The sequence below is a fragment of the Ipomoea nil genome, unplaced genomic scaffold (assembly GCF_001879475.1).
Source record: "Ipomoea nil cultivar Tokyo-kokei standard unplaced genomic scaffold, Asagao_1.1 scaffold0688, whole genome shotgun sequence".
Lineage (NCBI taxonomy): Eukaryota > Viridiplantae > Streptophyta > Magnoliopsida > Solanales > Convolvulaceae > Ipomoea > Ipomoea nil.
The window spans coordinates 3,050,409-3,062,526 of NW_017617116.1; the positions used below are offsets into that span (position 1 = coordinate 3,050,409).

Sequence of the window (12,118 nt, forward strand, 5' to 3'; positions counted from 1 at the left end):
GGAACGGGGTCGGAATTTCCGACCATTATTAGTAGGTGGTCGGAACTTCCGACCACATGGTAACAGTGGTCGGAAACTGTCGACGGTTTGAATTTTAAATATATTTTTTCCGACGACAATTAATGGTGGTCGGAAATACCTTTATATATAAATGCTTCCACTGCGTATTTCCAGACCTATTTTCTCTGTTTTTTACCCCCTTCTACTGCTTTTTTTCTTCTTTGCAGGTTTTCTTTCAATAATTCATGCATAATAGTGTTAAAAGCAAGTTGTACTACATCATATCAAGTTAAGGTATGTGTTTACATTCTTAAATCTACTATTTATCAAGACTTTTTTTTTAGATCTAGTTCAATTTTTTTAATATATTTTTGTGAATACTTATTTAGATTATTTATTTTAATATGATTGAAGAATGTATATGTGTGTATGTGAATATGTTTATAATTATTTGTGTATTTTTACTTTTTAAAAATTACATTTTATATGTGTGTGTCTATTTACTAGTGTGAATTTTTTTAGATCTAGTTTAATTTTTTAAATATATTTTTGTGGATACTTATTTAAATTATTTATTTTAATATGATTGAAGAATGTATAGTGTGCATATATGTATATGTGTATTTATGTGAATATGTTTATAATTATTTGTATATTTGTACATTTTTAAAATTACATTTTATATGTGTGTCTATTAACTAGTATGATTTTTTTTTTCCTTAGATCTAGTTTGATTTTTTAAATATATTTTTGTGAATACTTATTTAGATTATTTATTTTAATATGATTGAAGAATGTATAGTGTGCATATATGTATATGTGAGTATGTTTATAATTATTTATATATTTGTACTTTTTACAAATGACATTTTATATGTGTCTAATTATTAGTATGAGTGTATATGATTATTTAAAATATTAGTATTATTTTTAATACTTTTATATTTGTGTTTGCACTGTATATATGTTTTTACAGTTGTTTTACATGGCTAATATACCTGAACATCGGAAATGGATGTATAATCGATTGTTACCCGGAAAAAGGGGGTACACAGATGAGTTCTTATTGGGTGTTGAGGAATTTGTAAATTATGCAAGCACACTTCCTGTATACAAGGCTTCAATGAAGATTAGGTGCCCATGTAGTAAGTGTAAGAATAGAGTACACTTGTCTGCAGATGATGTTCGTGTTCATTTATATAGGAAGGGTTTTGAACCAAGTTATTGGATTTGGACATGTCACGGTGAGCTTCCACCTTCAATACAACCACACATGAATGAGGGCCCTAGTGAAAATAACCAATATGAACAAATGGTTTTTGATGCATCTAGTCCATCATTTTTTCCATTAAATGTCGAAAATGACCAAGATGAAAAACCACATAGTAGTGCAAAAAACTTCTACGAATTGTTAGATGCTGCGAGACAACCTTTATCAATGAATGTTAATGAAGAAACAGAGCTGGCATATACATTGAGGATGATGAATATCAAGACAACTTTTAATATACCACAGCTAGCAATGGATCAGATATTTCAGTATATTAACCATTTGATGGGTCCCGATAATCGAGTACCTACCAGGTATTATGATGCAAAAAAGTTACTTACAAAGCTTGGTCTTGGACATGACAAGCAAATGAAGGAAAAAATGGCATGGTTAGAAGCGGAATTTGCTGCAATTCGTGGTGCAAATCAACCTTCTTTTCAGTCTACTAATCCCGCCGTTAGCCATGAAAATAGTGGTGTTGGATTAGATGATCTTGAGCAATAGATCCAACATTCTAACTTTTTTTTTTTGGTGATGGGTTAGATGATCTTGAGCAATAGATCCAAGATTCTAACTTTTTTTTTGTGATGGGTTAGATGATCTTCAGCAATAGATCCAAGCTTCTAACTTTTTTGTGATTTAGGAAATATTTTGATTGTATTAGCACATTTTGAATGATGGTGGATATTAGAATTGCAACATTATGTATAATTAAATTTGATATTGAAATGTATAATATTTGTGTTATGAAATTACTAGTTTTAAAATTGGTAAAGCAGTGTATAATTTGTAGGAAAAGTAGCAATAGAAATTGTAAATTACAAAAAAAAAAAAATATTTATTTATTTATTAGTTTCCGACCACCATGGGTCGGAAATCTGGAACGAACGAAATCTTGGTTCCAAATTTCCGATCGCCCGATCGTGGAATTTCCGACCACATGGTGGTCAGAAATATGGATCCGTCCAAGTATCAAACCCGTCGTTTGTTTCCGACGATTAAAAAAATGTGCTCGTTGTTTCCGACCACTCTCTATTGTGGTCGGAATTAGCGACGGGCCTTTTTCCGGATCCCCATTTTGGTCAGAAAAGTGGTCGGAAACACGGTTTCCGACCCAATTTAGGCTGTTTCCGACCACTTTTGGGTGGTCGGAAATCTGATGATTTCCAGCAGTGTTGGAATTGCCCTATGTATTGAAAAAAATTCAAATCGAATCCCGAAATGCACACCCCTATTGAGAGGATCCTCAAACCAAAAAATGTTGCTTATCCTTTTATTGAATTACATTAGAATTAATGTATCCACTGGGCGCAGTAAGCAAAGGTCTAGCCTCTATGGTTCATGCTCAGTTAAGTTACCATAATTTACATCTTTCAGATACTTTGTGGCATCGAGATATGTAGGGCCCTTAGTGTTGGGGTTCAACCTTTTGGAAGAATTACATTAGAATTGCATTTCATGACAACAAATAAACCCCATAAACTTTAAAATCAAATCTGAAATCAATCTAGCCCTAGCTAGTTTGCGTTTGCTAATTTAATTTCGGCCCTGCGCCCCTGCCGCTGCCGTAGCCCTCCACCACTCCAGACTACGTTCTGCCGTTCTTCTCCACGCCTCCAGCCGACGGCGACGGCTGCCGACCAGCCCACTACCGCTCCAAACTCGAGTCCCCTCCGAGGCTCCGACGGGCGGTGAGTTCCATCTGCTCCACGACGGCTTTCATAGATAGAACAGTTAATGCCACTTTCAATTGTTTCTCTGATAAGATATCAAGTTATATTGAATGAGCGAGTGATAGAATCATAGAGCTAGATTATAGAATAGGAGTTTCACCTTTAATTTTATTTAGATTGCAACAATGATGATATTGTACATTACTTTGAAAATGTAGAACGTTCACTACAGTTACAACATTGTTTAGGGTTAATTATTCTGTCTAGAGGCTAATTCATGTAATCATACCCGTGGTTTCAGTTCTCTTCTTTAGCCTCTTCAAAAATTTTATTGTGGAGCAAAGAGTTTCATTTTGTAAAAATTAAAGTTTCCAGTTGTGTGTTGACTACAGTTTTTAAATGCTAATTTTTATTTATAATTTGAATTTTGAAGAATGTCAAAATTTGTTTAAAAACTTGAGTTAATTGGTTAAGCGAAAATAAAAGTTTGGTTCGATTAATTCGGTAATAGAAATTTTGATTTAGTTAATAGTTAAAGGGTTTAAAAGGTTTGGTTAATTCATGATTAACGGAATGCACACCCCTACTTGAGGGAGAGGATGTTTGAAATAATAGATAGAGACAAGGTAGAAGAACAAAAAAACACCATGGATACAAATTGTATGCATTGGAATGGTGGCATGGCAATAAAACACGTACAAGTACCTGATGATACAATATATATATATATATATATATATATATATATATATATATATAAATATATATAAAACATTATTTATTAGTAGGAAAAAAAAGTGAAATAATATAATTAAGCTCTTAGAAACTTTATACAAAAGTCAATTAGGCTTAACTTTTATAAGTTATAATTAAACTTATCAACATGTTACATATTATTTATTATCATAGCCTACCAAGTCATTAGGGTTTCAAGAAGATTCATGTGAGACTTATATTAGGGGACCAATTACTGCCCGTTAGGGCATCCCAATAGCATATTTTGGATGAATTTTGAAATAGTAAAAAACCAGGAGCAAGCTAAGGCTTTTAACTAATGGGATGTCAAAATTTTGGAGAGTTTTTTCTTCTGCAAAACTTGGGGTTTTGTAAGAGACAAAGAAAAAGAAAAAAAAAAAAAAACAGATGTCAGTGCACGGAGCCCACTTGGGCCATTGAGACTTGAGCTGGCGGCCACTCTCGGTTGAAGCTTCTAAAATTTATTTATTTTTTCCTTTTTTAAGCACAGCCAGCTGATTACATATTCTATTTTTTTTAGCTGGCCAGTTTATTTTTAATTTTTAATTTTTTTTTGTTTAATTTTGTTATTAAATTTTTATGCAATAAAATTATATTTAAAAAAACTGTAAACATTTATAATTTTCAACTTATTTTAATTTTGATATGTGTAATTTAAATATAATAAAAATAATAATTCTAATTATAATTATAATTTTTATAATAATAATAAATAAAGAATGGAGATAAAATGGTGGGTCCACCAAAAGTTGTGAAAAAAATTTAAAACTAATGGAAAGAAAGTTTTTTGTAATTGAATAAGATACTTGATGATGAGGTGGATGTTAGGAACCACAAAAATCTGAGGAAAAATCTCCAACTATTGAGGATGCCCTTAAAATGTATTAAGGTTAAGTGCTGCTCACCACTATGTTAAAAATCATAACTTTTGTCATAGTGGTAAGTCATTGATCTAATAAGAGCACAAGTTACAAGTTTGAGATGTTACTAGATCAGATAATTAAGAAATTATTGAGGGGAGGCCTAAAGATGTTAACAGAAAACGACCAGGCCGCCTTCTCTACCTGCAGCAATTTCTATATATAGAAATTGTGATTCTTCTCAATAATTATTGGTGTGGAGATTTAAAATTCTAAAAGTGCGTATAGTTTAGCACCATCTGTGGAAAGGGATCGGAAGAAGAGCCAGGTGAAGTGGATCTGATAGGGCTTGCCGGCGAGTTGATAAACGCCATTGCATTAAGCGCAGTGGACGTTAGCTTGCTGGTAGAAGATTAACCACTGACGTCCACTGCACATATATCAATCATGAATTAATATGAGTATGACAGGTATGGAATAAAAATATAAAATGAGATGAGGTAGGTATAATATATAGAATTTCAATTCGAAACAAGACAACAACAAAAACACTATTTATTACACTGAAAAGGAGATAGATATTACAATTATTAATTGCAGAACCCACAATTCTTACCAACCACTACACAGTACAATACACACATGCATAACACGTTACTTGCTCACAAAGGCGAAATCTCTAGTCCGGAATTCCCACACTCTGAACTGATAGGATTTGTGGAGTGAGCACTTATTATTACATCAAACAATTAAACACCTTAGCTTATTTCAAGTAGCACCACGGGTACGGAGGCACGAACAACATGAATATACATACATACATGCCTGTCGGCATTCTATTATATTCCTGGATAGGATAGGATGGGATAGATCGATCTTAGCAATCGATAATTTCGGTATAGGCCTTGTTGACGGTGACGAAACTACCCCCAGCTCTTGGCACCAAAGTCACCAGAATCTTGTCGTCATTTTCCAGCCGCAAGTCCTCAAGCAGCTCCGAGATGGCCAGGCTAAACGTCGGCGTCTTGATTGTAGAATTGGCAGTAGTGGAGGTGTCTTTATGCACATGTGCCAAGTTGGAGAAACTGCCGGCGTACTCGACCCTGTCCAGCTCCTTGGTATTCACGTCGTCGTCCTCGTTCACGAACACATCGAACCGTATAAACTGCGTGTCGTCGAAGGCTAGGTGGAGATCCAGCAGCTCCTCCTTCCCCGGGGTTTTCGATGTCGGCGATCTCGTCACGCAGAACGTTGTAATCTTGTTCAAGGTTGCCGGCAAGACGCTAGTGGATGCGGAAACTGACGCTTTGCTCCTCAATTTTGCCCTTCTTTTCCTTGTGGGTTTGAAGTCCTTCCATGGAGTGGGCATTTTCTGCCAGATAATTAAGCCATGCATGCATGCATGGTACTAATTAGTAATTAGAGAGAGAAAAATAAATAAACACGGAGTAGATTTTTAAACAAATATTATTATTTTTCTTCCCAAAAGGCTGGATTCCCTATTCAAGAACTCCGCATACCCCAATTCCACTGAGCATTTAGGAGGGTGTAAATCAATGTAAAGTGATAATTAAACAGACATGACCAAATGTCGTGCACACCCACTTTGGGCATAATACCCAACACATTGTCGCGTTTCAAACATGGATCTCTTCTCCTAAATACTATTGTCACCAATGAGTTGAATTCATTATTATTTTGATATAGTTGTGATCACGTGCTCACCTTGCAAGGTGGGCCACGGTTCCATATTCATAATTTCTATACTGTAGATTCATAAAATTTATATTTTAGATTCATAATTTCTAAACCGTAGATTCATAATTTAAATACAGTAGATTCATAATTTCTATATTGCAGATTCATAATATCTGTACTGTACATTCATAATTTATAAATTGTATAGTTATCAAATTATGAACATATAGTTCTCTGATTTGTGAAAACAGAGTTCAACAATTGGAATCTAAAGTCTAAATTTTATGAATCTACAGTATATAAATTATGGATCTACAGTATAGAAATTATGAATCTACAGTATAGAAATTAGGATATAAAACCGTGCCCACCTTGCAAGATGGGCACGTGCTCACAGCATAATTTGCCTTAGTTCCCCGTGCTCACGTCAGGCTAATTAAGAACCGTGTCCACCTCGCAAACGGTTCCAAAACTGTTCATAATTATGAATATATAGTTCAAAAATTATGAACATAGCGTTGTGAACATAATTATAAACATATAGTTCTGTAATTATGGATATAGAGATTCAATAATTGTGAATATGAAGTTAAAAAATTATAAACATATAATTCAATAATTATGAAAATAGAGTTCTGTAATATAGAGTTCAATAATTATGAATATAGAATCATGTTCACCTTGCAAACGATTCCACAGCATAAGGATTGATCTATACGTAGTTTAGGACCAGGGTACATGGTATAACAACTCCCAAAATGACAATAGATTTAATTATAATATTAGCGGCGGATTGGAGACAAATAGTAGAAGAGAATATACCTGAAAAGTGTAGCCAAGCTTCACGTTGTCCAGAGAATCTTCAACCTTAACCTTGACGAGAGTCTTGGTTTCGTCATAGAAGAGGAACTCAGTTTGGAGCCAATCGGGGTCGGTGATATCCTTCCGGTTGCCACCGAGAGTCTTCCAAATGGTCCACATGCGGTCTACATTGGAATGGTGGCAATAAAACACCGGATCTATAGCAGCAGAATAGAAGTTACCCATGTTCTCATTATGAGGACTTCTGGGGTCACCCACCCATCGGTGGATAGAGTTGTGCGGGACGTTCTCGATGGTCCCCATGCCGGGACCGGTGTCCCCCGTTTCTTTGCGAATAGCTTTGCCAAAGAACAGCAACGGACACGGCGCGTTCGTCAACATTTGCCGGTACATAATCGCCAGATTGTTTTTCACCTTTTGGAAGTCGCTGGCGGAGGTTTCTTGGCCGGCGTATGCTAGATCCGTCACGTATCCCCTGCGGTGGGCCTGGTTGCGCTTCTTGTCGTACAGCGGCGATTCCTCGTCGTCGTCGAAGATCTCCGGGAGAATCATGCCCTGTGGATTGTCCCAGTTCCAGTACGGCAACGTGAATGTTGGGTCGTCTATCAGACTTTGCAAGATCCTTTCGTAGAAGTACAAGTACCTGAGGATACATAAATAACATTATTTCACTCCTTTGGAAATTATGAAATTTTCCACCACCTGATCTTAAATCAAGTTGAAAGTAAAAAGTGGCCGGAAATAGCAATACAGGTTTTTTCCAATACAAAAGTGATCGGAACAAGACTTTCTACTTAACTTTCAGGTGGTCGGAAATTCCATAATTTCCGGTAGTGTTTACTGTTTTTCGGTTCGTTTTATGTTCGTACGTTGTTCATGCAGCTTCAGTGAGATTTAAAATATAATAAATTGTAAAAGTGCGTATAGTATATATAGTACCATCTGTGGAAAGGGAAGAAGAGCCAGGTGAAGTGGATCTGATAGGGCTTGCCGGCGAGTTGATAAGCGCCATTGCAGTAAGCGCAGTGGACGTTAGCTTGCTGGTAGAAGTTTCGGGGATCATCGGAGGGGAGATCCTTCATTTTCTGAATGGCGGTCTTGTACTTCTCCAAGTAGTCGTCGTCTATGGCGTGAGCGGCCGGCCTGACATTAAGCTTGGAAAAACTGGGGATCTTATAGTAGTCAGCACTGGCAGTATCCATGAGGGTGGAAGGGCAACAAGAGTATGGGACGGGCTTACCATTGCTGTTGGAAATGGTAGCAGGGCCGCAGGATTTAGTTTCAGGGGGCGGGATAGGGGAGGCAAGGGCAAAGGGGTTGGAGCCGCCGGCGATGTTGTAAGCGCCGTAGAGGCCGCCGAGGCCCAGAAGGACATTTCTCCGGTCAAGTTTCGCCTCAGAGAGGCTGCTGTCCGCCGGGTTTTCACGCCCCTCCGACGAGGCTGCAGCGCACCGGATCTTGATGACGTCACCACGTCTTGCTGCCCTGCTGGGGTTGGGGTTGAGAAAGATTTGGGAAGGTCGTCTGGAAAAGTTACGGGGAGAAGACGAGTTGGTGGAGATGAAGGAAATGTTTTTGGTGGACGATATTGGATGAGTTGAAGTGGCCATGGCTGGCTAGCTCAATATAGTCTGCTATGTTTTCTTGAGTTTGGATGTCCAAACTTATATAGAGTTGGGAAGTTGGTTAGACTAGCTATTGAGTGGGTAACCACAATAATGCTACAAGCTAAGCTAGATTAACTCTTAATAGTTGGAGTTGTTTATTAATCCTTTTGGTTTGAATGGTAACGTTAGACTGATTTATTTCAATTCTGGTGTAATTTTTTGTGGGTTTCTTTGATTACTAAAAACACTTATATGAGCTGATCATATCATGATTTTGCTTCAATTAACTCATAAAATTATGCCATAGCTCTTATTTTCAAAATTAAGTATATTTTACAATGACAAAAATGTGATGCATGTGATATAAAAAATTCTAAAATGAAGCTAATCACCTAAAAATGTCATCTTTTTAATAGTTATTTGTGTGAATTATTGTGGGAGAGCTTTAGAGCAACCTCAAACGTTGAGGTTTTTTCATCAGTTTTTTGTAGACTCAACATTCAACTTTTTTTTATGCAAAAAAATCGCCAAAGAACATCTATTGGGGTTGCTCTTATAACAATATTACGCATGCCCTACACATACATGCATTTTTCACGTATGAATTTCTAGAGATTTTCTAGATCAGATATGATCTTCTAGACTTCTATATTATTATGTCTTTTTGGATTATGTTTCTTATACCTTTATAAATAGGGAAAATGACGAGTTTGGTCTCTGAGTTATAACCGTAGTGACGACTCAGTCCCAGGCTCCCTGTGTTATTACTGTATCCATTTTTAGTCCCTCAGTTATGAGAGAAGTGGCGAGATTGGTCCCTGACGCTAGTGGTGTGTTGACAAAGTTAATTCCAGGGTAAAGAAGTAAATTCCTTAATAAAACTTGTAAACTTAGCCAAAATACTTTCTCCCAAATCGACAAAAGCCCTAAGTTGCTTATGTAATCAACGAAGAAACCCTACTCCCATTTTTCTAAAAAATCAAATTTCAATATTTCAATTCTATTTATTAAAAAAAAAAAAAAACTTAGATTACAATTTTTTGACAAATGCAAAAATTTACTCTATAACATGGTTAAACTTGGTATCTTTTCCCTCGATTTGCATAACTCCATGACATTTTGATGGGTACTAAATCATCACATCTACATCGAAAATTATCCCCAAATTGAGGGAATATGAAGTACCACAACTAAGAGATGACATACTATAATTAATGGCTAAATTAGTTCATCAATACAGAGAATATTGATTATTTATTTAAACATATAAAATAGAGAAACAACTTACCTGTGAATTTCGCAGCTTGGAAGTGGATGAATTTGAGATTTCAAAGCTTGGGAAAGAAAAAAACCTTCGGTTGTAGGTATAAAAAGAAAGAATGACAGTCGCGCAATGAGTATCAACATAAGAAGGGGATTATAATTTGAAATTCCTATTTTACACCTCTATTATTAAATTGTTTTTTTTTTGGACGAGAATTATTGAATTGTTTTTAAGTTTTCCGTTAGCTGCAGACAGAATATTAATGATAGGGACAAAACCCGCCACTTCGCTCATAACTTAGGGACTAAATTCGGATACGACCATAACTTAGGGACTGAGTTTGAACTTGGTTATAACTCAGAGACTAAAGATGCAATTTTCCCTTATAAATAAGAATATCTATGTATCATTATAACAAAATCTAAAATGTTAAAAAAAATCTATCTCCCCATATGTTCTTGACTCTCTATTATATATTGTCTTTGTCTTTCTCATTTTACTCTATTATATTTAGATTGTATCTCGAAACAAAAACGATGAAGATTCAAATTTAAACTATTAAACATGATCCTATTTTTAATAGAACCGCCATGAGAGTCACACCAAGACTCTATGTCCCGTGACCGGCGCGGCCAAGCTTGGCCATGCGTGGCACATCCCTCAACCTTTGCTACTACTAATCATCATGTCATGGTGCTTCTCTATGGCAGAAAGTCGTCATCATCTTCAACTGCTTAATTGATTATAATATAATGTTTTTACTTTATTATATTAAGTCCCATTATTATTATTATAATTATTATTGTTTTATTTCATCACTTTACTTCTTACTATTGATCTCTTCATCATCATCATCATCATCATCGTCATCATTCTTCATCTGATCTTACACCCTACCTCCTCCTCCTGCTGCATGTTGTATTTGCACTAACGTTTAAATGTTGAAAACTAAAAAATTGATATAATAATTACCATTTTTTTTTATTAATAAACCTTAAGATACATTTAAAAACTTATCATATATATCCTCTAAAAAAATTGTTTGTTTGTCTTGTAATCGAATTATTTATTGGGAAGAAATAATTTAATTTGCTTGCACATAAAGCCACTTAGTACACGTAATCCAACAATCAATTTTTAATTAAATAATCAAACTTAAAAACTCTCAAAACGATTTATGCATGCACGGCATGTTAAGTTTTTTTTTTTTTTTTGAAAAATATATGTGGTGCTTCATTAGAAATAAGCTGAAATAATGTCTGGTGGGTGAAGATCCCAGTACATAGCAGCAGATAAGCCATAGTAGCTAATGCATGAGCTAAATAATTGTCTAGTCTAGAAATAAATTTAAATGAACAAGATTGAAATAAAGTTGCGGTTTGTCTGCAACTGTTAATGGCATAGCCAACGTAAGAACGGAACGCAGCGGATGGTGTAGTAAGATAGCGTAGAAGTGTCAAACAATCTGTGTATACCTCGATATTCTGTTCTCCCCGATCCTTTAACCATGATAAAGCTTCCTTTTGCATGCCAACGCCTCGGCCATAAGCGGTGAGAAACAATTCGGAAGTGGTGCAGTGTAGGCCGAGATGTAGCCTCCATTCACGTCGAGCAGGATTGCCCCAACAGTAGTCTTTCCCGTTTCGTGAAGATAGCCAGCGTCGACTCGACACCTCCTTAGCGCCGGCGCAACCTGTTCGGCAGCATGGCCATCTTTTCCTGCAAACTGTTCGGCATGGACGTCTTCCCCCTCTTGGCCCGGTGGTGCTGCAGCTGTTAGAGGAGCAGATCGGGCAGCATCAATCGGATGGGTCTGGCTCCGTGCATGTTTGGCGGCGGTAGCGGCTTTGAGTAACGAAATTGGTCGTGGTAGGCATGCCTCCCAAACCGCCCCATTTCGTGCTCTCCAAATATTGTATAGAATCGATGCTGCATAAAATATCCCATCAGAATCTAAAACATTTAGAAGTTCACCAAACCAAACATGAAAAATATTTGTGACAATATTAGGGGTCGTAAGGTTGGATTGTTCCCAAATGTTCTTTGCAAATTCACACAACACTAATGCATGCATTGTATCCTCTTGTGATATCCCACACATGGCACAATATGGATCCACATCCACTCTCTTTATAAGCAAATTATTAGTGGTAGGCAATATATCACAA

The 12,118-nt window shown here is 36.2% G+C and overlaps 1 protein-coding gene across 1 annotated transcript; it reads right to left on the reverse strand.

The window, feature by feature from the left end:
• Positions 1–5,088: 5,088 nt before the first annotated feature.
• On the reverse strand, positions 5,089–8,728 carry LOC109176160 (catechol oxidase B, chloroplastic-like). The gene is made up of 3 exons (XM_019325603.1): positions 8,019–8,728; positions 7,080–7,722; positions 5,089–5,931 (listed from the first exon to the last, which is right to left on the reverse strand). The coding sequence occupies exons 1-3, from the start codon at positions 8,687–8,689 to the stop codon at positions 5,437–5,439; spliced, it is 1,809 nt and encodes a 602-aa protein (XP_019181148.1). The 5' UTR covers positions 8,690–8,728; the 3' UTR covers positions 5,089–5,436.
• Between the last annotated feature and the right edge of the window lie 3,390 nt (positions 8,729–12,118).